Source organism: Giraffa tippelskirchi, chromosome 8 (assembly GCF_054371585.1).
Source record: "Giraffa tippelskirchi isolate mGirTip1 chromosome 8, T2T-mGirTip1v1.2.pri, whole genome shotgun sequence".
Taxonomy (NCBI): Eukaryota; Metazoa; Chordata; class Mammalia; order Artiodactyla; family Giraffidae; genus Giraffa; species Giraffa tippelskirchi.
In genome coordinates this window covers 83,618,984-83,644,775 of record NC_137282.1, presented here as the reverse complement: position 1 = coordinate 83,644,775, position 25,792 = coordinate 83,618,984, and the positions used below count along the sequence as shown (strand labels likewise).

Genomic DNA, 25,792 nt, shown 5'->3' with positions numbered 1-25,792 from the left:
CACTACAGCAGTGCCAGGTACACTGTGGGGGCTCAAGAAAACATTTGCTGTTGAGTGAATGAATGATTACAAGATTCCAGACTCAAATTTCAGAGGTTACCCTGCAATCTTGATACCCTGGTATTCAGTAGACTGGTCCAGGATCCATAATACACAGTTCCTTTATTTACACTATAAATCGAGTATAGGTTTTGTTCACAATACAGAAAGGAAAACATATTGTAGGGTAGTATTAAACATTCCAGGGGTTTTTGCCAGTGATTACCTGAACTGGAGCGAGCGCCGGATGACAGCCAGGGACATGAAATCCCCCCTCCCATGCTCATTCTCCCCACAGTAGAGCAGTAAGCCGTCCTCTGCCTCTGCCTGTTATTATACAAACAAAAGCCACATGAACAGTGAGCATTTCCTCTTCCACAGAGGGCCACCCAGAAACACTCATGGATACAAAACTCGAGCCTCTCCACTGAGGTCCTATTTACAAGCATGCAGACTCCAATTAATTCCCAGGTACATAGACCTAGTTCATTTTCAATAAACAAGGGGCAGCAATATAAACAGTGTATGAGAAATTTGGCAGTGACGTGAGAGGAAGGCAGCCCCATATCTGACCCACTCTTTACTCTTCCTGGATCCACCAGCAGAGCCTCAGGAAACTATGCACGGAGACTGTGGTCCCACAGGGGCTGCTCTCATCCTTGTCAAATTCTATTCTCACCAAAGAGCATTCTAGTTTTTCCTTTTTTTTTTTTTTTACTTCCAAGCAAATTTGCATCTTCCCTTGCATTAGGAGAACATGATAACACAAGCAGCCCATGGACTAGTTTTGCTTTCACCCATGCTGCCTGTCCTAGACTGGGACAGGTCATCTTGTAGATTCTCAACACTCTGACCTTAAAGGGGACTTGATTCCATATCTCCAAACCTATTCCTGTCATCTGAGATACCCAAAAGAATCCCTTTAAGCTGAAGGCACTGCAGCTGATTCATATCGAAGAGGATTATTGGGGTGTCACCATGTGCCAAGGTTGCATATAGCTATTTTTCTATCTGTGCAGTTGCAGTCATAACAAGGAAGGTTGTTTGGGCTTTCATTAAAAGGGATTTGGGGATGAAGAATGCATTTATGCCTTCTGAAATCCTGGCCTGGTCACGACTATGAAAGTCAACTGAAAAAAAAAAAATGCACAACCTAAGTGTTGAGAATCATGTTTTACTTGATGGACTTGATGAAGACATTATGCCCAGGGAATAGTCGCTCAGAGCTATTAGGCTTAATGTGGGAAAGTGTTAGTCACTCAGTTGGGTGCGACTCTCTGGGACTTCATGGACTGTAGCCCAACAGGCTCTTCTGTCCATGGAATTCTCCAGGCAAGAGTACTAGAGTGGGTTGCCATTTTCTTCTTCAGGTGGTCTTCCCAACCCAGGGATTGAATCCTCGTCTCCTGCATTGCAGGCAGATTCTTTAACATTTGAGCTGCCAGGAAAGCCCTTTAAGTCCTCAGCAATTGGGCTTAAGTCCTCAGCAAATCTGCTGAATGAAATGTAATTCTCAACTTTTAGGTTGACATGCGCAATATGGCTGGAACCCAAACATTCTCCTTGGGAACTTTCAGACCAGCCATTTCCATAGTTCAGTAACATACACAACCAACTCTCCCTTTGCTGCTGCCCTTGAGTGTGCAAATGTGCCCATAGTTCTCACTGCCCTGTGAATGGGTTTACCCTCTGCTTCCTCTCCCCTTCTCCTTCTCCCTTTGATGCAGCACATTGTTGCATTAAGGTGTCCAACAGGCACTCATCACAGGATTAATCCTTCTTACCCTAAATTCAAGAGTAATTTGAAATGCCTGGTAAGAGTTCTTCAAAGGTTCAAAGGTTACATAGGAATGACCAAAGAACTGAGGATACTGTATAACAATATCTGAAAAGAGAAAAAGACAAAAGAGTGCTGTTTGCTCACTTCTTCAAATGCAAAACATCAATACACAACACCATTGGATATCATTAAGTAAAAACCCCTGACAGTCTGTTAAGCCTAGCTTACCATCTTCATTTCTCTACTCTTTACCCCTAGTATTCTCATTCCTGGGGTCTTAGAGCTTCTGAAGTTCTTAGGGAGAAATTAGATCTCTGGAGATTGCTACTTGCCACTCTAAAAAGAAATCAATGGCTTTAAGGCCACTCACACCTACTTTCACATTATACATCTGTGTAATATACACAGTATCCTTCTTAACCTTCATGCACACATTTCTGCTGTATTTTTTTTAGAAGAGGTGTCACAAAAGTAAACCCACCCCCAAGGTGCCATTGGGATGATTTATGCATTGCTCCGAAAGGACTCCATGTTTGGCACATACAGGAATAGGGCTGCTATTCAACTAGAAGCAATGGAAGGCTCACATTTGCCCTGTATTGCTAACTAGCTAATTTAATAACTAAAACATGGAAGAAGGGGCTTATCTTAGGAAAAGGACAAGAAGGAACCTTGTGTGGACTGCAATATTGCTCTGGCTCCCCATAGGGTCACCACCATGTCCCCCACCCACTCCCCCAAGCACCTACCTTCTGAGCAGCTCTCACCACCTTTGCCCAGGTTGCAGTGGCATCGAGAGCCCCCCCAGGTGTAGTCATTGACACAAAAGCTGTCAGCAGAGCAAAGAGTTTCATCACAAGACATGTCAAAAAGCCTTGGCATCATAGCCACACCATTCTTTCCTTTCCTGTCCATTGGAGTGGGCTGGGGAGCCACTGCAGTTGTGGGGAGAGATGCTGGGGTCGGGGGGACAAGCCTAGAAACAGTCATTGGGTTCGATCTAGGTGCCATCTTGGATTCCACAAAAAATTTCTTATTCCCTTCTTTGATAGCAGCAAGTGGTTTAACCTAAAGTCAGAGAAGGAGAAGAAATTCAGGATTAACATGGAGCACAGTAATTAGACTGCCTTATTTATGGTTGATGTCTAATACATGCTGCTGCTGCTGCTGCTGCTGCTAAGTCGCTTCAGTCGTGTCCGACTCTGTGCGACCCCATAGACGGCAGCCCACCAGGCTCTGCCGTCCCTAGGATTCTCCAGGCAAGAATACTGGAGTGGGGTGCCATTTCCTTCTCCAGTGCATGAAAGGGAAAAGTGAAAGTGAAGTCACTCAGTCGTGTCCGACTCTTAGCGACCCCATGGACTATAGCCTACCAGGCTCCTCCGTCCATGGGATTTTCCAGGCAAGAGTACTGGAGTGGGGTGTCATTGCCTTCTCCGGTCTAATACATGAAACTACAGTTATTTTGATATTTCCCAAAACCTTGGGAGGTAGAGACAGCAAATAGTACTGACTCCAGTTTATGGATAAAGAACTTCAGGCTCAAGAATTTTAAGTACCTTCCCCTGTATTACTCAGAAAATCAGTGCTAAAACTGATATTACATGATTTATCTTTATTACAACATCATTAAGACATATTAATTTTTCAAAGAATTGTTCATTTCCTTATCAATACTGACTTTATAAAATTTCACCTGCTTGGAATCTAAATATGCTTTTGCCAAATGGTGAAGTCAGCAAGCAGGGGCTGACTTTAGAACATCGGCATAGTTGGTAGGTATCTAGTTACTATTCATTTATGATCACCTGGAGACTAATAGTCAGAGGACATAAATAAGTTTTAAAAGAAAACGAGCCAATTTAAGTGAGCCAATTTAAGTAACTCTTAAGTAAGATGTTTGTTGTCCATTGACTAAACCACTTTGTTCAGCAAGGAAACAAAAACACCCAGGTTTATAAAGCAGGACTTCTTATTACCTCCTCAAAGGAAATATCCAAATCTAAGTCGTCTTCAAATGTGTCATCATCTTCGCCAGCCTCTGTGTCGGTTGCATAATGGGGTCCATAGCGCCCACTTCCTGATTCCTCGGGACCTTCGTAGAGAAAGCAGCACCCTGCAGTCAGCACCTGCCCTTGCTTCCTTTTCTATCCTAACATAGCCCATACACAGCTGTACTGAATGGATGGAGATACATCAGAAACACACAAGGAATTCAACACAGAAGAGGAAGCACTATTGAGCAAAAAATAAGAAAAACATTTAATCTCATAAGTAATCAAGGAAATGCCCATAAAAAGCAGAAAGAGCTGCCATTTTATACCAACAAGACTGGCAAAGACAAAAATCAGACAATAAAAAATATTGCCAAGGGGATCTTTTTGGTGGCCCTGTGGTTAAGACTCTACACTCTCAATGCAGGGGGCAAGGGTTCACTCCCTGGTTGGGAAACTAAGATCCTACATGCCGCACAGCAGGGCCTGAAAACAAAACGTATTGCTACCTCTAGACCATGAAATTTTTGCACCGTGTTTTATGTCCCTGGATACGTTCCAATGTCTCCTAGTTTACAGTCTATGGGAACTTGAACAGAATTTGTATCCTACTGATGTGTGAAAATTGTATAAATCTTAATCGTTGAATTGGTTCATAGTGCTTTTCAGGTCTACTATATCATTCTACTTCTATTACAGAGAAGTAATAATAGAATGTACATGCATTCTATTAATTTTTGAGACTTCGATATTGAAACTCCAACTAAAAACCTTAATTTATCTACTTAAAAAAAGTAATTGTAACATATAGTGGAACTATATGTAACCTTGTTCTGTATTTTTCAAGTCTCTTGTAAATGTGCAATTATATGTTCATAATTAAAAATTAAAATTATAAAACGTATTGCCAAGGATGGAATCAATGGAGACTCATACTCTGATGTTAGATGTGTAAACTGGTATATCCTCTTTGCAAACACATGGAAATACTTAATGAAGTAGAAAATGTTCATACCTTTTGACCCAGCAATCTCACTCCCACTTACAAAATATGAAGAAAATCTTTCCCATGTGTACCAGAAGACAGGAGCATAACACATTTGCAACATCATAATTTATAATAGTAAAAAAGAACCTGACAAATTTGCTATTTATAATAACAGTAACACCCCAAATATCTATCAACAAAGAATGGATAAGTGAATTAAAATATATCTATGGAGTGGAATACTATGTAATGGGAAAGATGAATGAACATTTAATTGAGACATTAATTGGGGCATTGGATGAACATCTAGTTGAGGCATTTAATGCATCAATGGTTTAATCTCACATGATTTTATGCAAAAAAATGAAAGTTGCCAAGGAACATACTAGTTTGATGCCACTTATATAAAAATCAGCAGCAAGAAAAACCATATATTATTTAAGGATACATACACACATGCAGACTTCCCTTGTGGCTCAGACGATGAAGAATCTGCCTGCAATTGAGGAGACCCATGTCTGATCCTCAGGTTGGGAAGATCTCCTGGAGAAAGGAATGGCAACCCACTCCAGTATTCTTGCCTAGAGAATTCCATGGACAGAGGAGCCTGGCGGGCTATATAGTCCATGGGACTGCAAAGAGTTGGATGTGATTGAGCAAATAACATAAACATACATGTATGTTTTTGGTTAGGATACAGGACCCACTTAGATACCAATATCTGCAGATGCTCAAGTTCTTTATATAAAATGCCAGAGCACAACTGGCCCTCGGTATCTGCAGGTTCTGCATCCATGGATTCAACCAACCACAGATCAATATGGAAGACCCATTGTGTATGTAACTTAAACTCTTAAGAAAAGTAAAGCAGGGGGCTTCCCTAGTGGTCCAGTGGTTAAGAATCCACCTTGCAATACGGGGGATGTGGGTTCAATCCCTGGTCAGGGAACTAAGACCCAACATGTGGTGGAGCAACTAAGCCCATGTGCCACAACTGCTGAGCCTGTGAACCATAATGAAAAAGATCCCACATGATACACTGAAGATCCTGGGTGCTGCGACTAAGACTTGATGCAGCCAAATAAATAAATATTTTTTAAAAAAGGAAAGAAAAGGCAATGATCAAAAATACCTGGGAAAGGTTAGAAGAGGACTATGAATGAGGCTGACGTAAGGGTCTTTGAAAGTACTCTAAAATATTCTATTTCTTAAGGTAGGTGCTGGATACCCATGAGCATTTATATATTATACAAAAGCATAAACTCCGGTATGTATAAATATACTTTTCATGTACAAGATATTTCATTAAAAGTTCTTTAAAATAAGAAAGAGGCATTATATTACTGCAAACACATCCAGAAAAAAAAGGGCTCCCATGTGACATCTTGGGTGTCAACCATTTCCATCCATAGGACAGGAAGATCTTTCAAAACTGAAAGGTGGGCTGAGAAAAACTTGTAGAGGACAACACAGCTTATTGTTCCTTGGCGGATGGTCAGATTAACAGTTTTATTTAGCTGTCATCCAGAAAAATCTACTGATCTGAAAATCCTGACTTAGGCTAGACACAGGAAGCCCTACCCCCAGTCTAGAGTCTTTCAAAGTGCTGCTCCATAGCATCCCCATGTCCTCCTGGTGGCTTAGGGTAAGCGCAGGTACCAGCTGCCTTCCCTAATTCAGACAAACCAGGTACTGAACTTTACGGCTGTAACAACTCTGGCAACAGAAACTCACTTTTGTAGGTCGCTGATGCTCATTATTGATTAGTAAAAAGAAAAAAAACTGGCATTAAAAGCATAAATTGAACTTAAAGACAAATCTACTTTCAGAATAAACTAAGCCAAACACCTTTCTCATAAAAGCAAACTCACCCTCCTCTAAGAAAAATAGCAAGCAGATTGACCACTAAACTGAAGGAAATGACAGAAAGGGAGTGTGGGAAGCCTGCTCAGTGGGCACATTGCTGACCAGACATCTTCTCCTGTCTTAGCAAGAGGAGCACGTGGACGGCAGGGAAGATCCTCTTCTCAGGTAGGAGGCATGTCTTGGTGGAGCTCTTCTCAACACCTCCACACCAATTTCCCAGTTTTATTTAAAGCAGCCCACATATCAGCTGAAAATTCATCCCTGTTGGTGCCAGATTTATACCTGGATACAAATCCTTTCAAGCCACCTGCATCCAGCCAGCACAGCTGTGTGCCAGATGTCTACACACAAACATCCAGGAAGCCCCTGGGGACAGCTCCCCCTTCTCCTGTCTCTGCATCTTTGTATCTTTCTATTTCTCTCCCTGTCTCTTTCTTCTCACCCTCATAACTCTCGATTTTATCTTTGTCTCTTTTATATTTTCAGAATTATTGAATTGCATTAGAAAGAATTCAGACGGTAATAAAAGAATTAGTATAGCACATGCACGGAGAGAGATGGATTTTATCTTCAGTAGATGGGTCTCTGTACCTCTAAGGTGTTCACTCTTGCCCCCTGCACATTCTAGTCATTTTTACATAGATACTATTCTCATGAATGTCAAGATTCTTTGCATTTCATCTTATAATGCTTTACCTGGAAAAACATTTTCAGACTCCCACTGCCTACAAAATAGATGTTCAGGCTCTTTGGTCAAGAATTCAAGAATCTCAATGATTACAAAATCAGATTGATTATATACTTTGCAGCCAAAGATGGAGAAGCTCTATACAGTCAGCTAAAACAAGACCAAGAGTTGACTGTGACTCAGATCATGAACTCTTTGTAGCAAAATTCAGACTTAGATTGAAGAAAGTAGGGAAAACCACTAGGCCATTCAGGTATGACCTAAATCAAATCCCTTAGGATTATACAGTGGAAATGACAAATAGATTCAAGAGACTTGATCTGATAGACAGAGAGCCTGAGGAACTATGGATGGAGGTTTGGAACCTTGTACAGGAGGAGGTGATCAAAACCATCGCCAAGAAAAAGAAATGCAAAAAGGCAAAATGGTTGTTTGAAGACACTTTACAAATAGCTGAGAAAAGAAGAGAAGCAGAAGGCAAAGGAGAAAAGGAAGGATATACCCATCTGAATGCAGAGTTCCAAAGAATAACAAGGAGAGACAAGAAAGCCTTCCTAAGTTGACAATCCTGGAGAAGGAAATGGCAATCACTCCAGTATTCTTGCCTGGAAATCCCACGGACAGAGGAGCCTGTGAGCTACAGCCCATGGAGTTGCAAAAGAGCCAGACATGACTTGGAGACTTAACAAAGTGAACAATGCAAAGAAACTGAGGAAAACAATAGAATAGGAAAGACTAGAGATCTCTTCAATAAAATTAGAGATACCAAGGGAACATTTCATGCAAAGATGGGCTCAATAAAGGACAGAAATGGTATGGACCTAACAGAAGCAGAAGATATTGAGAAGAGGTGGCAAGAATACACAGAAGAACTATACAAAAAATATGTTAATGACCTGGATAACCACGATGGTGTGATCACTCACCTAGAGCCAGACATCCTGGAGTGTGAAGTCAAGTGAGCCTTAGGAAGCATCACTATGAACAAAGCTAGCAGAGGTGATGGAATTCCAGCTGAGCTATTTCAAATCCTAAAAGATGATACTGTTAAAGTGCTGCACTCAATATGCCAGCAAATTTGGAAAACTCAGCAGTGGCCATAGAACTGGAAAAGGTTTGTTTTCATTCTAATCCCAAAGAAAGGCAATGCCGAAGAATGTTCAAACTACCACACAACTGCACACATTTCACATGCTAGCAAGGTCATGTTCAAAATTTTCCAAGCTATGTTTCAACAGTATGTGAACCAAGAACTTCCAGATGTTCAAGCTGGATTTATAAAAGTCAGAGGAACCAGAGATCAAATTGCCAACATCTACTGGGTCATAGAAAAAGCAAGATAATTCCAGGAAAACATCTACTTCTGCTTCACTGACTAAGTTAAAGCCTTGAACTATGTGGATCACAACAAACTGTGGAAAATTCTTAAAGAGTTGAGACTACCAGACCACCTTACCTGCATCCTGAGAAATCCATACGCATGTAAAGAAGCAACAGTTAGAACTGGATATGGAACAATGGACTTGTTCAAAATTGGGAAAGGAGTATGTCAAAGCTGCATATTGTCACCCTGCTTATTTAACTTATATGCAGAGTACATCATTCGAAATGCCAGACTGGATGAAGCACAAGCTGGAATCAAGATTGCCAGGAGAAATATCAATAACTTTAGATAAACAGAAAACACCACCCTTATGGCAGAAAGTAAAGAGGAACTAAAGAGCCTCTCGATAAAGGTGTAAGAGAAGAGTGAAAAAAGCTGGCTTAAAACTCAACATTCAAAAAACTAAGATCATGGCATTCCCTTCCATCACTTCATGGCAAATAGATGGGGAAGCAATGGAAACAGTGAGACTTTATTTTCTTGGACTCCAAAATCACTGCAGATGGTGACTGCAGCCATGAAATTAAAGGACGCTTGCTTCTTGGAAGAAAAACTATTCCAAACCTAGACAATATATTAAAAAGCAAAGAACTTTGCCAGCAAAGGTCTATATAGTCAAAGCTATGGTTTTTCCAGTAGTCATGTCTGGATGGGAGTGTTGGACCATAAAGAAGGCTGAGCACTGAAGAACTGATGCTTTTGAACTGTGGTGTTGGAGAAGACTCTTGAGAGTCCCTTGGACTGCAAGGAGATCCAACCAGTCAATCTTAAAGGAAATCAACCCTGAATATTCATTGGAAGGACTGATGCTGAAGCTGAACCTCCAATATTTTGGCCACAGATGTGAAGAGCCGACTCATTAGAAAAGACCCTGATGCTGGGAAAGATTGAAGGCAGGAGGAGAAGGCGAGAAGGGGCCAAAAGAGGATGAGATGGTTGGAATGCATCACCAGCTCAATGGACATGAGTTTGAGCAATCTCAGAGAGATAGTGAAGGACAGAGAAGCCTGGCATGCTGCAGTCCATGGGGTCACAAAGAGTCAGACATGACTGAGCCACTGAACAACAACAAAGATCACAACTCCTCTTTTTCCTCCCTTATCCCATCACCATTGTTTATGGAAACCTACAGTCTCTCTCATACAGACAGGTACTGTTGGGTGCTTCACAGCATACATCCCTAAACTTTACAATAATCCTGCAGTGTAAGTGTGGTAGATTTCATTTTGCAGATAAGTAAATTGAAGTCAGGGAAGTTAAGTGGTTTGACTAAGATCAAAAGACTGTCTTTTCCAAAAAAAACAAATACTTTTTCAGTTAGGTCTGGCCTTACTGAAAGCCAGGTTTGTCTGGTCACTGTTTTCCCATTGCCTGTAAGAGAAGAAACCACTGTGGAGAGTCTGGGATTTATAAAATTAACATTTATTGATCATTTTTACTGTGCCATGAGCTGTGCATATATTCCTGCTATTATCCTTGCCAAATCCTGTGAAATTGGTATTATTACTAACATTTTACCATGTGGAGATATCAGCTGAGAAAGATTAAATAACTTGCTCAAAGGCACACAGACAGTAAACAACTTTATCCTTAGTCTCTTTTTGATTACATTATGCCACTTATGGGGCTTCCCTGATAGCTCAGTTGGTAAAGAATCTGCCTGCAATGCAGGAGACCCTGGTTCGATTCCTGGCTCAGGAAGATCCAGTGGAGAAGGGATAGGCTACCCACTCCAGTATTCTGGCCTGGAGAATTCCAGGGACTATACAGTCCGTGGGGTTGCAAAGAGTCAGACAGGACTGAGCAATTTCACTCACATGCCACTTATGATCTGACTCCAAATTATAATTTTGACGTTTTTTTCTCTCTCTTCCAAAGTCTCAATGGCCAAACTGGTCTACTAGTTGTTTTGTGAACACAACTTGTTTTCTTACCCTGAGACTTTGGTTAATGCTCTTCTCCACATCACCTAATTTCCTTTCTCCTGTATCATAATATGTAGTTTACCTACCCTTCCAGTTGCATGCACTCTGTAGAGACAGAGCTGAATGTGAACCATCCAAAGACCAAAATCAAGCAATATTTTAAAAAGAGAACATCAGACTATTCTGGGGGGAAAAATGGTGACTCCAGAAAAGATGGAGCTGCCAAGTCCTATAGAACAATTCTTCCATCTTCTCCTTGGTGGGGCTGTTCACCCACAGATACGTCTCTAATCCTGAGTTCAGAATAAGCATCCATAGTTTACTGAACTCAATGGATATTTAAAATGGTATTTACACTTTCTGGAATCCTGGTGTTTCTCAACTCAAATGTGAATGCTCTGAGGGCAGGAACTATATTTTAGACTTCTTGATATGCCTCCCTATCCTCCATTTAACTAATGCTTCACACATTCACCAACAGCTAAGACCTCCACCAGGCATGGGAGACTCTCACACCGTAGCACTGCACTACAGAGGCAGTCTGTCTCTGCCCTGGCCTAGCCCACCTGGCCAGATCTGTTTAAGTGGTGGAATATTGGGGAAAATCCTCATGTGGTGAGACGCTGCGCCCAAATCCAAAGACATTCTCCCCAGACTGTCACCATTCCTGTCTCTTTCCCCAGCTCAGAACTAGATAGATGTTTAGAGTTGGAAGACCATCGGGTCCAAAATTCTCATTTCATAAATGTGGAAACTCAGGCCACAGAAGAGATGTGACTTAATACAAGGTCATGCATCTCATGAGTGGAAAACTCGGGACCAGAAGCAGGCCGTATGACCCCTAATTCGACACCCAGAATCCTCTAGCATACAAATATCTTGACATCAAGTACATAAGGCACTTCAGCCAGATGGATATAGTAGACCCAGGGATAGGGGTGAAGGTAACTGAGTCCTCGTCCTGCCCCTTAACTCATCCTAGGAAGGAAACTTGAAGGAAACTCTTAAAGGAAAGGTCCATTGCCACAGCTGTTAAATGGTACCATCATGAGAACACAAATGACATGTCTTGTTCAATGAATAAGATTACTTAGTCTCTATAATCATTGCTTCTGTTTGACACTGTATGTAACATATCCAGAGGTTACTGCTCAGTTGGGGAAACAAAGGGAGTGGGACGAGAATGTAGAATTACAAAGTCTTAGAGTCAAAAACATCTTAACTTTTGTAGAAAGACCTTGGAGATTGGCAAGCACAACAAGTCAGTTTCACAGAGAAGTAAGCTGAGGCTCAGAGAGACCATGTGACTTGCCCAGAGAGACAGCTCATCAGTGGCAGAGCTGATCTATAACTCTGGACTCTTGATACTGCACTCCAGTACTCATTGCAGAATCTCTTCTTGTCTCTCACAATCATCACCACTTCCCATTTTTAACAGGAAGGAAATGAGCAGGGAGAGGACGAGACACAGTCCAGCATGAAGACAGCTGGAATGAAGACACCCACTCTTGTTTCCTAATGACTCCACCATCTCAGATCTCAAATCCACTGCTTCTCTGAAGATTTTGCCAATGCTGTTTCCAAGTGAGCACAGAACATACAGTCCAAACAAGTGATAAGAATTCTCCCCATAGCCTGGGGTTATTGTAATTAAAGTGCATAACTTATCTCTCTCCACCTGGCACTTTGTTAATTAGGAAGAGAGAACATTAAAAAAAAGAGCCATTTATTTAGAACGAGAATAGTCAAACCATTGACTGAATACAAAATAAGTTCAAGGGATATTGCCATGAGGAAAATTGATAAACAAAAGACAAATTTCTGTATTAAGGGATGACTTATTTTTAAAAAACCTATGTGCTTCTTTTATAGAGGTTATACATGTATCAACATGGTATAGTTGGAAATACCCTCATCATGGAAACCAATAATTGGGAGAGAGACTCACATAAGTGACTGTGTAATCTTGAATGAGTCATTTAATCTCCTTGGGTCTCATGTTTTCTAATAAAATAAGGAATGGGATTGGATTTGATGACCTGCTGGCACTAACATTCTGTGACCCTAAAGTTTACACTTTTGAATTAGACATATTACAGGCATCTGTTACTCCAAGAGAAGTTTGAAAAAGAAACAACTAGGGAATTTCACTTATGTGGATAAAAAAGAAAAAAGGAGTCAGTTCAGCACAGAAGTTACACACCTTGGGAACTGTAACTTTGTTCAATATTATAAGCCTCCTAGATGATGTGAGCTATCATTTATCAAAGTTCATCTTCATTCATAAGAACCAGGTTGTATTTGGGACCCTTTTCTTAACCACTATTATGAAGAATGAGAAAGGAACACTTATTCTCTACTCCTGAAGCTGCAGTCATGAGAAGAGTTTCCTGAAATACAGTTGGATGCTTGTCCAACCTTTCATCTCCCTACAGAGGTAGAGACAGATGCTGAGTAGAAGCATTTGGTCCATATTTCCAAACTGAGTGAAGCTAATCTATCAAAGGACCTGGGAGGTGGGGAGGGATTGGGGGCAAATGCGTCCCCCCTTCCCTCTCCGCCTGGACAAGCAGAAAGCAGTGACCTGGCCAGATATTAAAACTGACCTCTCCGCAAGCCCAAACTTTCCCTCAGATGGGTTCCATAGGCTGGACTGGGCAAAAGGGAGCTTGCGCCTTAAGAGTAAACAATGTTCTCTGATCATAATTATGGAAGGTATTCCATTCTGTATCTTCTAAGTTTATTTCTTATTTCTCAACTGGTTCAGAACATGGACAAAGAGAGGAAGTGTGAATCGTTGAGCACCCCCAAAACCCCAGCATCAGCTTTGGCGATACAGGGACTCAGAGGGTCTGCAAGAATGCTGAATGGTTTCCTTCACTACTTCCTGTCCCACAGTCCTTCTGGTTCTTTTCTTTCCACCTGAATGAAAGTAATCCCTGGGTACAATTCTATGGTGGTAGGGGTGGGATGGTTGGGAGACAGTGGCTCTAAAGAACCAGCCATAGGTACATTTGTTTGTTCTTTTCCATTCGTCATGCTTCATGAAACTCTTATTTGACTACAGCCCAAGAATGGCACCCCAGGCATCAGATGACTTCCAGAGCCCTCACCTCAAAGCTTCCCTGACTCCTTTATCTTTATGCTGCACACGCAGAGGAGGCGCCAATTGCACAACCCCTGTGGAGAGTTGTCTTTTGAAGAACATAAACCAATCAACAAAGCACAACCCACTGTATCCTTCTCCCCTAGAGTCTCCCTTTCTAAAGATAATGGGGCTGTGGAAAGCTAAGCAGATGGCCAGAAACCAAGGTGTTAGGTACCTGCTTCTCTACTATCTGCTGATGGTGGAGATACATAGGCAAAGTGTGATGTGAGAGGTGGCTGTGAACACAGCAGTATAACCTCAGGTCATGTTTTCATCATGGTGTGCTGAAAATTTCAGATGTGGAACCTTTGTAACTTCAGAGAATAATGAATACTAATTTACTGACAACATTCTGTGGGGCTATTCAGGACCTGAGGTGGAGTGGGCAGTGTACAATTTAGATAGGCAAGCAATAGTGTCTGGCAGAGTTACATATACAGCAGGCTCATATCATTTAGATAACAGAGTAAGTGAATGACTGAATGTTTTCTGTAAGAGCCAAATCTTCTTGCAGGGTGCTCTGCACATGATAAATGTAAAATAAAATGTCTGTTGAAATACCAGCTTTAATCTGGTATGTGGCAATGTTCTAAGTGTCTAATCATTTGTTTTCACTGGGAGTTTAGCAGTAATTCTCAACTGACTATTAATAACAGAAGACCATTGTCCACAGCATTAGGAGGATAACAGGGCTTAAAAAGTGAGAGCTCTTCTCTTTCTGAAAGATATATATATCAAGTGTTTTGGCTTCCCTGGAGGCTCAAACAGCAAAGAATCTGTCTCCAATGTGAAAGACTGGGGTTTGATCCCTGGGTCGGCAAGATCCTTTGGAGAAGGAAGTGGCAACCCACTCCAGTATTCTTGCCTGGGAAATCCTATGGACAGAGAAGCCTGGTGGGCTATACAGTTTGTGGGGTCACAAAGAGTCAGATATGACTGAGTGGCTAACAATTTCACTTTCATCAAGTGTTTGAGTTATCTGATTTTGTTATTCTATAATACTACTAGCAATTTGTCCTAAGAAAATAGTCAGATGTATAAAAACATTCATTATCATTAAAACATTATTTTAACAAATTTAATGGCATATTTTATGTTCATGGTGTGAATTTATGCTTGGAAATAAGGAGTCCTTGGTGCTCTTCACATGAGTGGTGGGACTGGAAGCAGACTGGAGTGAGGTGAGTTAATGGGAGGCTGGAAAAAAGTAGTAACAGTAAATGTAGATGCTTCAATAACTCTAGCCTGAAGAAAAGCAGAGAAATGAGACAGTAGGTGGAGGGGCTGTGGAGTTCAGGAAATCTTTTCTGTGAGTATGGAATACATGTTTGCATGCTGATGGGAATGATCTAGAAAAGCAGAGAGTGAAACATGGATTGTGTGGGAGAGACTAGGGTGGGGAGATGGGGTGGGGTGCAGGTAGCAATCTCCAATTGGCTTAGCACCAGACAGGGCTTGGTTCAGATCTTGCACTTAGAATCAGGAGGCAGAAGACAGAGACTGAGATGAGTCATGCAAAAAAAATTTTTTTCATTATAAAACCACGATTCAAACCACTGTTATAGTCAGTTCAGTTCAGTAGCTCAGTCGTGTCCGACTCTTTGCGACCCCAGGAACCACAGCACGCCAGGTCTCCCTGTCCATCACCAACTCCCAGAGTTTACCCAAATTCATGTCTATTGAGTCGGTGATGCCATCCAGCCATCTCATCCTCTGTTGTCCCCTTCTCCTCCTGCCCTCAATCTTTCCCAGCATCAGGGTCTTTTCCAGTGAGTCAGCTCTTCGCATCAAGTGGCCAAAGTATTGGAGTTTCAGCTTCAGCATCAGTCCTTCCAATGAACACCCAGGACTGATCTCCTTTAGGATGGACTGGTTGGATCTCCTTGCAGTCCAAGGGACTCTCAAGAGTCTTCTCCAACACCGCAGTTCAAAAGCATCAATTCTTCGGTACTCAGCTTTCTTTATAGTCCAACTCTCACATCCATACATGACTACTGGAAAAACCATAGCCTTGACTAGACAGACCTTTGTTGACAAAGTAACGTCTCTGCTTTTTAATATACTGTCTAGGTTGGTCATAACTTTCCTTCCGAGGGGTAAGTATCTTTTAATTTCATGGCTGAAATCACCATCAGCAGTGATTTTGGAGCCCAAAAAAATAAAGTCTGACACTGTTTCCACTGTTTCCCTATCTATTTGCCATGAAGTGATGGGACCAGATGCCATGATCTTAGTTTTCTGAATGTTGAGTTTTAAACCAACTTTTTCACTCTCCTCTTTCACTTTCATCAAGAGGCTCTTTGGTTCTTCTTCACTTTTTGCCATAAGGGTGGTGTCATCTGCATATCTGAGGTTATTTTAATTTCTCTCGGCAATCTTGATTCCAGCTTGTGCTTCTTCCAGCCCAGCGTTTCTCATGATGTACTCTGCATATAAGTTAAATAAGCGGGGTGACAATATACAGCTTTGATGTACTCCTTTTCCCATTACAGTCAGTATTCATTACAATTGCTCAATATTCCTTATATAATGATTCCTTTGGTAAATTTCTTCCTGCAATTGTATCCAGAAAAAAACATTATTTTCACTGGAATATTGGTTTGCATCCTTTGGTCACACATGGAGAGTTCTCTCAGAACTTGGTTGCTTTCTCATCTTTGCTAATAGGAAATTCACAGTTTAGTGACATCCAGGACTTAACCATCTCATCTCATAACAATTGTGTCACCTATTTGGTTTCTGAGCATAGTATTTCTTTTTAATGAATATGTGTGAGTGTGTATAAATTTTCTCAAACAACCTTTGTACATAGGTGAAACAGAAATGATTTAAAAATCTGTTTGCTGTCCATTTCCCACCTGTGACTCGTTTATTTTGCAAATAGAAGTCTGCACCTCTTCTTCACTGCTCTTACTCATTTCTTCCCTCCCCACCCACCTCCTCCCCTCCGAAAGTCACCTGTGTGTTCTTTGTGTCTACAACTCTGTTTCTGCTTTGTGATGTTTGTTCATTTGTTTTTGCTTTTTAGAGTCCACATATACATGAGATCATACAGTATCTGTTTTTCCCCGTTTTACTTATTTCACGTCACATAATAGCCTCTAAGTCATGTAACATCTTTCTACAGGGACATATCATAACTGGTGTTCATTTTGAAATGTATACAAATCACTATGCTGGGTACTGTATCAGGAACATAGTGTTGTGGGTCAATTCTACTTCCAAAGCAAAGAAAAACAAATGCACAGAAGAAGGCATCAGATCTGTGGTTACCAGAGATGGGGACTGCAGGAGGGAAAACTAGATGAAGACAGTCAAGAGGTACAAACTTCCAGTTAAAGGATAAATAAGGACCAGGGATATAATGTAAGCATCATAAATATAATTAACGCTCTATATATTATATATGAAAGCTGTTCAGAGAGTAAATCATGAGTTCTCATCACAAGAAAAAATTGTTCTATTTCTTTAAATTTTGTACCTATATGAGAGGACAGATGTTCACTAAACTTACTGTGATAATCTTTTCATGAAGTATTTGTGATAAATCATTCTGCTGTATACTTTCAACTTTTACAGTGTGGTATGTCAATTATAGCTCAATAAAACTGGAAGGAAAAGTACACGAAAAATACATTCAACCATCTTCAGCAAACTCACATCCCCAAAGCTTGCATGGCCTCAGAAGACAGCCACATTGTGGAAGAGACCATTGGTGATAACTGAGCGAGGGAGGGCCCATTAGTGTCCCATCACGATGAAAGCAACTCCTGCTTGCAAATATTGTCATAAAAGCCAGTCTTAAATCAAGAAAGGGAGGCTCATTTTGGCCCTCAATCCAACCCCCAATCCTGCTCAACAATTCATTGAAAACTCCATAGTCTGTGGCAGGAGCAAGCCAGCCTCTCTCTGAGACACGAGATTAGCTGTGCCCAAGAAACCTTTTCAAAATGAATGGAAACAAGAGTCATCTGGTCCAGTTTTCAAATAGATATGGTGGCATATTGATTAAATCAAGACACAGAGAGTAGAGGAGGAACCAGGGGTGCCACTGAGGGTCTCCAAGCATGGACGCCTCACAAACCTTTCTCCACCAGAGAGAAAATCATGATATGCCAACGCCGAGAATTCACTGTCTAAATGGAATCATCCAGTGGACTCACCATGAGTCGCCTTCTATGGGAAGAATTTCTGTAGGGATTTGAAACCTACACCCTGAGAAAATACCATCTAGAATCTGCTGAGCAAGAGATTAAGAGAAAGGGACAGAGCAGGCTTCCCTCCTAGCTCAGTTGGTAAATCATCTGCCTGCAATGCAGGAGACCCAGGTTCGATTCCTGGGTCAGGAAGATCCCCTGGAGAAGGAAATGGCAACCCACTCCAGTATTCTTGCCTGGAGAATCCCATGGGCAGAGGAGTCTGGAGGGCTACCATCCGTGGGGTGGCAGAGAGTCGGACACAACTGAGCACACGCGCAGTAACACAGAGTACAGGGGATTTCTGCTTTCTCACTCTGTGCCCCTCTATCTCTTGGGCTCCTGTGCACCCTGAAGATCCCCCTCATCACTCAATCCAGAAATCCTTTTGCTTGGATTCTCCTGTTTCCCTTCCTCTTTGGAGAAATCCCACTCAACTCTTCCCAGCCATGCCCAACAACACATCACCGTGGAATCTTTGCCAACCCACCTCCCAGCTCCCAGATCCACAAAACCAACCACTCCCCTCCCCGTGCGGCAGAGCCCCTCTGGCTGCTGTCCGCCACGTGTCTGTTCCCTGGACTGGATCCTGAACCTTGGGAGGAAAGGTTTGGCTCAACTCTCTTTGACAAAGATGTGGCAAAAATATTTGTGGAATTAAGGGCTGATCCTTTTTGGTGACTTCGATACAGAATCCACCCTCACTCTATGCCTTAAAGGGCTGATATGTTGTTTATATGAAACTGTATTCAATTTCCTTGTATATCTGATTCAGTATTATTCAAGCTGCACATTTTAAACCCATTAGCAGAGAGTAAAAATAACTCACTGGGACCTGATCACAGTTTTCAAAAATGGAACCAAATGAAACACATAAAGCTCTGAATTTAGCATCCGTGAGTACTGCTCTGTGAGGCGTTTGCACGCACACACACGTATTGCAAGATATATTTGTGTGCTCTGGGCTGCTGTGAGAATTGTATATTCTTACTGTGGGCTGCCATCCAAAAAAGTTTGAGAAAAATTCTCCACTCAAGTTGATTTTCTGAACTTCAGTTAATTTTCCAGTCTGATTGCCATTTTATTTTGAGCAAGGCTTAGATTTTCTCATCTTATTTTTGACTTGTAATAGGATTTCTCAGCCTCAGCACCACTGACAGTTTGGGCTGAATCACTTTTTGGTGTGTGTGTGTGTGTATATTTTGAGGGTGCGTTTCTGTGCGTTGTCGGGTGTTTAGCAGCATCCCCAGCCTCTCTCTCCAAGGTGCCAGTAGCACCTTTCCCCAGATGAGACAGTCAAAAATCTCTCCAGAGTCTGCTTGGTGCCCTGTAAGGGACACAGTCTCCATAGCCTATGGTTGAAAACCATAGCCTACGGTGCCCAAAATAAAGCTGAGCGTTCAGGCAGCATTAAGAAATGCATGAGAAAGATCTAAAACAAAGATCCTGCAGGGGCCTATTGCAACAGAAGATGTGGAAACACTGATCCCCAAAGATTCTTAATCTCCATCAGGTTTACAACCAGGTCCCTCTAGAACACTGTCTGACAGCACAGGATGCTATCAGTCTAAGCACAGGGTTTCTACGAGGTGGGTGTGCAGCAGGACTCAGTACATGTTCCTAATCAGAAGGTGCTCTTGGAAGCACCAAGAGAAGAGAAGGAATCCTACAACTTCCGGCTGAAAGACATAAAGTCTTGCAATGGAGGAAGCATCCCAGGAAATTCATGTGCAATGTCCCCACTTGGGATCATGGAAAAAAAAGTCCCTCAGCTCTGAAAAGGAGCGACGAATGCCCAGGAGATGGGCGAGAAACGAAGAGCCAGATGGTAAGAAGTGACACTGTTCTTACATGGAAAGGCCCAGTCATGCATGTAAGAGGGGTCTCTGCACAGAGGGAGGGAGGGAAACGCCAGGAGCACTGAACAGAGAGTGTTGTGAATCTAACACTCATGGCAACTAACAGTGACCTCAGTTCAGTTCAGTTCATTCACTCAGTTGTGTCTGACTCTTTGCAACCCCATGAATCACAGCACGCCAGGCCTCCCTGTCCATCACCAGCTCCCAGAGTCTACCCAAACCCATGTCCATCGAGTCGGTGATGCCATCCAGCCATCTCATGCTCTGTCGTCCCCTTCTCCTCCTGCCCTCAATCCTTCCCAGCATCAGGGTCTTTTCCAATGAGTCAGCTCTTCGCATCAGGTGGCCAAAGTATTGGAGTTTCAGCTTCAGCATCAGTCCTTCCAATGAACACCCAGGACTGATCTCCTTTAGGATAGACTGGTTGGATCTTCTTGCAGTCCAAGAGTCTCTCAAGAGTCTTCTCCAACACCACAGTTCAAAAGCATCAATTCTTCGGAGCTCAGCTTTCTTCACCGTCCAACTCTCACATCCATACATGACTACTGGAAAAACCATAGCCTTGACTAGACGGACCTTTGTTGGCAAAGTAATGTCTCTGCTTTTAAATATGCTATCTAGGTTGGTCATAACTGTTCTTCCAAGGAGGAAGCGTCTTTTAATTTCATGGCTGCAATCACCATCTGCAGTGATTTTGGAGCCCCCCAAAATTAAGTCTGACACTGTTTCCACTGTTTCCCCATCTATTTCCCATGAAGTGATGGGACCAGATGCCATGATCTCAGTTTTCTGAATGTTGAGCTTTAAGCCAACTTTTTCATTCTCCTCTCTCACTTTCATCAAGAGGCTCTTTAGATCTTCTTCACTTTCTGCCATAAGGGTGGTGTCATCTGCATATCTGAAGTTATTGATATTTCTCCCAGCAATCTTGATTCTAGCTTGTGCTTCCTCCAGCTCAGCATTTCTCATGATGTACTCTGCATATAAGTTAAAAAAGCAGGGTGACAGTATATAGCCTTGATGTACTCCTTTTCCTATTTGGAACCAGTCTGTTGTTCCACGTCCAGTTCTAACTGTTGCTTCCTGACCTGCATACAGGTTTCTCAAGAGGCAGGTCAGCTGGTCTGGTATTCCCATCTCTTTCAGAATTTTCCAGTTTATTGTGATCCACACAGTTAAAGGCTTTGGCATAGTCAATAAAGCAGAAATAGATGTTTTTCTGGAACTCTCTTGCTTTTTCAATGATCCAGCAGATGTTGGCAATTTGATCTCTGGTTTCTCTGCCTTTTCTAAAACCAGCTTGAACATCTGGAAGTTCACGGTTCACGTATTGCTGAAGCCTGGCTTGGAGAATTTTGAGCATTACTTTACTAGTGTGTGAGATGAGTGCAATTGTGCGGTAGTTTGAGCATTCTTTGGCACTGCCTTCTTTGGGATTTGGATGAAAACTGACGTTTTGCAGTCCTGTGGCCACTGCTGAGTTTTCCAAATTTGCTGGCATATTGACTGCAGCACTTTCACAGCATCATCTTTGAGGATTTGAAATAGCTCAACTGGAATTCCATCACTCCACTAGCTTTGTTAGTAGTGATGCTTAGAACTAGCCATATGATCTGGTGATAGTTAGTTCCTTATCAGAAAATCGTGAAAGCTTGGCTGGGTCCTTAAACAACCTGTGGGTCCCAAAATTCCATGATATGGGTTTGATTCTCTTTTCTTTTCATATATATTCTCCTTCGAGCAATATACTGTCTCTCTATTCATCTCCCTTCCTCTCAGCTGATTTCCACACACTGTAGCCATAGTGATCCCATTTAATGTAGATCAGACCAACCATTCTGTTGCTCAAAACACTTTAAGATCTTTGCATCTAACTTAGAATAAAACCCTAAATCCTCACCAGAACAAGATTGGACATGATCTGACCGTGGCCTCTGACTACCTTTCTGACCTCACTTCCCTATCATTCATCTCACTTACTGTATTCCTTACTGCTTGTAGAACATCCCAAGCCTGCTCTCACCCCAGGACCTTTGCACCTGCTGCTCCTTCCACAAGGAAGGACTCTGCTCAAATCTCTCTTGAAGAGAAGCCTTCCTTGGTCACCTATCCTGAACAGTAGCTCTTGTACCCTCCATGCCCTCTCAGCCCCTCTCTTTTCCTCTTAATACATAACATTAAAGATATATTATTCATGTGGTGGTGGTGGTTTAGTCGCTAAATCGTGTCCAACTCTTGTGACCCCATGGACTGTAGCCTGCCAGTCTCCTTTGTCCATGGGATTCTCCAGGCAAGAATACTGGAATGGGTTGCCACTTCCTTCTCCAGTGGATCTGCCCAACTCAGGGATCGAACCCAGGTCTCCTGCATTGCAGGCAGATTCTCTACAGACTGAGCTACGAGGGAAGCCCATCATTCATGTAGGCTAATACAATAATTATTAACTTCATTCTCTACTTCCTTACAGGGACTGATTCTCCCACATATAAAGTCCATGAGTGCAGTATCTTACTTACTGCTAATATATTTTTTAAAAATGAATTGCCAAATGAATGTTTAAGCAATGGACATAATCACTGTAGACTCAGAAACTAAATTCTTTACTTTCTTGAACATCACCAAAACAGTCTCCAGATTAATGTAGGGAATGACCAATGGTGATGTCTGATGTGAAAACAATCAAGAAAAATCTGACTTAATTTCCAGTTGTTTGTAGTTTTTCTTATCTTGGACTCTTCCATTTTTCACTGTTCTAATTCTCTCTGAATTTCACAGCCCTTTATTTCATTTTATTTTAGAGATAAATTTATTGAATCAGTTCTTTTTATCATTAGGGCTTGGCACTGATTATAAGTAAGATATTATCAAAGTCTCAGATTACAGAAGATACTTCACTTTCTTCTCATAGACTTTTCTTTCCATTACAGTTAAAAGCTAAAATTAGCTACCTTCTCTCATTTCAGTGGAACTAGTTAACCATGGAAGAAGTCAATCATCTCAAGCAACTTATGGAGCCTCTCTAATCCTCATCTCAATCACCTCAAGAGACTTCAAACCTATGATGCTAGAGGGCTCTCAGGCTCTGAAAGTCTGTGAACTATTGCCATCTGCTGGGTGACTTGTGAACTACCGCCACCTGGGGATCAGTCCATCCTCTTGAGACACAATTGTTGGTCATTCCCTAATGTTTGTGATCCTCAGAATCTATGGGTTTTTGGAATCCCTCCACAACCATCAGATCAAAATTAATGTTTGGAAAAACATTTCACTTGGCCATAATGGACATACACTTACATTTGAAAATACGGTAGATAGTATGGTTAGATTTAGTTGGCAACACTAACGACCCTCCATGCAAGTGGGAAGGAGGAGCTGGAACCACCAAAACCCCTCGTATGAGATCCGAACTTCAAAAATAGTTACATCCTCATAACAAGTGATTTTTGATAAGATTTTTGTCTCAAAATTGTGTATGAACACCATGCTTTAGTATGGATGGTGGTGGTTTAGTCACTAAGTTGTATCCAAGTCTTGCGACCCCATCGACTGTAGCCCTCCAGACTCCTCTGTCCATGGGATTCTCCAGGCAAGAGTACTGGAGTGGGTTGCCATCTCCTTCTCCAGGAGATCTTCCCGACCCAGGAATCGAACCCCGGTCTCCTGTATTGCTGGCAGTTTCTTTACCGACTGAGCTACAAGGGAAGCCCCATGGATACTATGTATCAAAACATCTAATTAATAATGGTTAGAATAGCAGGAAGAAAGTTGGACTTCAGATGGCATCCATATTATGAACTGACTGCACACATTGGTCTACCTGTTGATACACATAAGGAGAGATAACCAACAGTCCTGACCCACCCTCCTTCGCAGAGATATCCAAGAGGTAACACAAACTTGGACAAGCCAAAAGATAAGTAAGAGAACCATCAAGTGGCCCAGTTTTATATATTATAGTGAAGCAATGTAAAGTCCATCAACAAGGAATTAGTTAAATAAATATGGTAGAGTTTTACAATGATACATACTGCGGTCACTAAAATTAATGATGTAGAGTTATACTTATTTATATTTAAAGATGTATACAGTATTTGGGGCTTTCTTGGTGGCTCAGATGGTAAAGAATCAACCCGCAATGCAGAAGACCTTCATTCGATCCTGGGTCAGGAAGATTCCCTAGAGAAGAGAATGGCAATCCACTCCAGTATTTCTGCCTGGAGAATTCCGTGGACAGAGGAGCCTGGTGGGTACAGCCCATGGGGTCACAAAGAGTCAGATACGACTGAGCGACTAACACTGTCAAAGTATTTTGTTGCACTTTTCTGTGTAACGGAATAATTTTTTGTTACACAGTATATGCACTGTGATCTCATGTTGGGTTTTTTAAAATTCTGGATGATTATGGACCAAAATGTTAATAATGGTTATGTCTGGATCTTAAGATTAGAGAACATTTTCATCTTGATTTTTCCCTTTTTCATATATTGCTCATATTTTTTTCTAATCATAAGTATGGATTACTTTTACTATTTAGAGACAATAAAAAAGCTATTTTGCTTTGGGATTACTGCAGTGGTCTCCTTAATGATCTCGTTGCTCTTATCCTTGGCAATCTACAGTCCTTCTTTCTCATAGTAAAGTAATGCTCAAAATTCTCCAAGCCAGGCTTCAGCAATACGTGAACCGTGAACTTCCAGATGTTCAAGCTGGTTTTAGAAAAGGCAGAGGAACCAGAGATCAAATTGCCAACATCCGTTGGATCATCGAAAAAGCAAGAGAGTACCAGAAAAACATCTATTTCTGCTTTATTGACTATGCCAAAGCCTTTGACTGTGTGAATCACAATAAACTGTGGAAAATTCTGAAAGAGATGGGAATACCAGACCAGCTGACCTGCCTCTTGAGAAACCTGTATGCAGGTCAGGAAGCAACAGTTAGAACTGGACATGGAACAACAGACTGGTTCCAAATAGGAAAAGGAGTACGTCAAGGCTGTATATTGTCACCCTGCTTATTTAACTTATATGCAGAGTACATCATGAGAAACGCTGGGCTGGAAGAAACACAAGCTGGAATCAAGATTGCTGGGAGAAATATCAATAACCTCAGATATGGAGATGACACCACCCTTATGGCAGAAAGCGAAGAAGAACTAAAGAGCCTCTTGATGAAAGTGAAAGAGGAGAATGAAAAAGTTGGGTTAAAGCTCAACATTCAGAAAACTGAGAACATGGCATCTGGTCCCATCACTTCATGGGAAATAGATGGGGAAACAGTGGAAACAGTGTCAGACTTTATTTTTTTGGGCTCCAAAATCACTGCAGATGTGACTGCAGCCATGAAATTAAAAGACGCTTACTCCTTGGAAGGAAACTTATGACCAACCTAGATAGCATATTTAAAAGCAGAGACATTACTTTGCCAACAAAGGTCTGTCTCGTCAAGGCTATGGTTTTTCCAGTAGTCATGTATGGATGTGAGAGTTGGACGGTGAAGAAAGCTGAGCTCCGAAGAATTGATGCTTTTGAACTGTGGTGTTGGAGAAGACTCTTGAGAGTCCCTTGGACTGCAAGAAGATCCAACCAGTCCATCCTAAAGGAGGTCAGTCCTTGGGCGTTCATTGGAAGGACTGATGCTGAAGCTGAAACTCCAATATTTTGGCCACCTGATGCAAAGAGGTGACTCATTGGAAAAGACCCTGATGCTGGGAAAGATTGAGGGCAGGAGGAGAAGGGGACAACAGATGATGAGATGGCTGGATGGCATCACCAACTCAACGGACATGGGTTTGGTAGACTCTGGGAGCTGGTGATGGACAGGGAGGCCTGGCGTGCTGCGATACATGGGGTTGCAAAGAGTCGGACACGACTGAGTGACTGCACTGCACTGAAGTGAGGTCTTTTTGCCCCTCTGGTCAAGTCCGTC

At 41.9% G+C, this 25,792-nt stretch overlaps 1 protein-coding gene across 7 annotated transcripts in view; it reads right to left on the bottom strand.

Annotated features, from left to right (window-relative positions):
- The window catches only part of EGFLAM (EGF like, fibronectin type III and laminin G domains), a 194,809-nt gene that overhangs the window by 56,332 nt on the left and 112,685 nt on the right, over nt 1-25,792 (bottom strand). For all 7 annotated transcript variants that reach the window (XR_014061930.1, XR_014061931.1, XM_081519289.1 and 4 more), the window contains 4 exons: nt 3,799-3,914; nt 2,569-2,887; nt 1,824-1,924; nt 266-366 (listed from right to left, as the gene is read on the bottom strand). Coding sequence is in view for 5 of the 7 variants with exons in the window: in XM_081519289.1 (XP_081375415.1) it covers nt 266-366; nt 1,824-1,924; nt 2,569-2,887; nt 3,799-3,914 (637 nt within the window). In the remaining 2 variants the exon portion in view is untranslated. The remainder of the gene's footprint in view (nt 1-265; nt 367-1,823; nt 1,925-2,568; nt 2,888-3,798; nt 3,915-25,792) is intronic.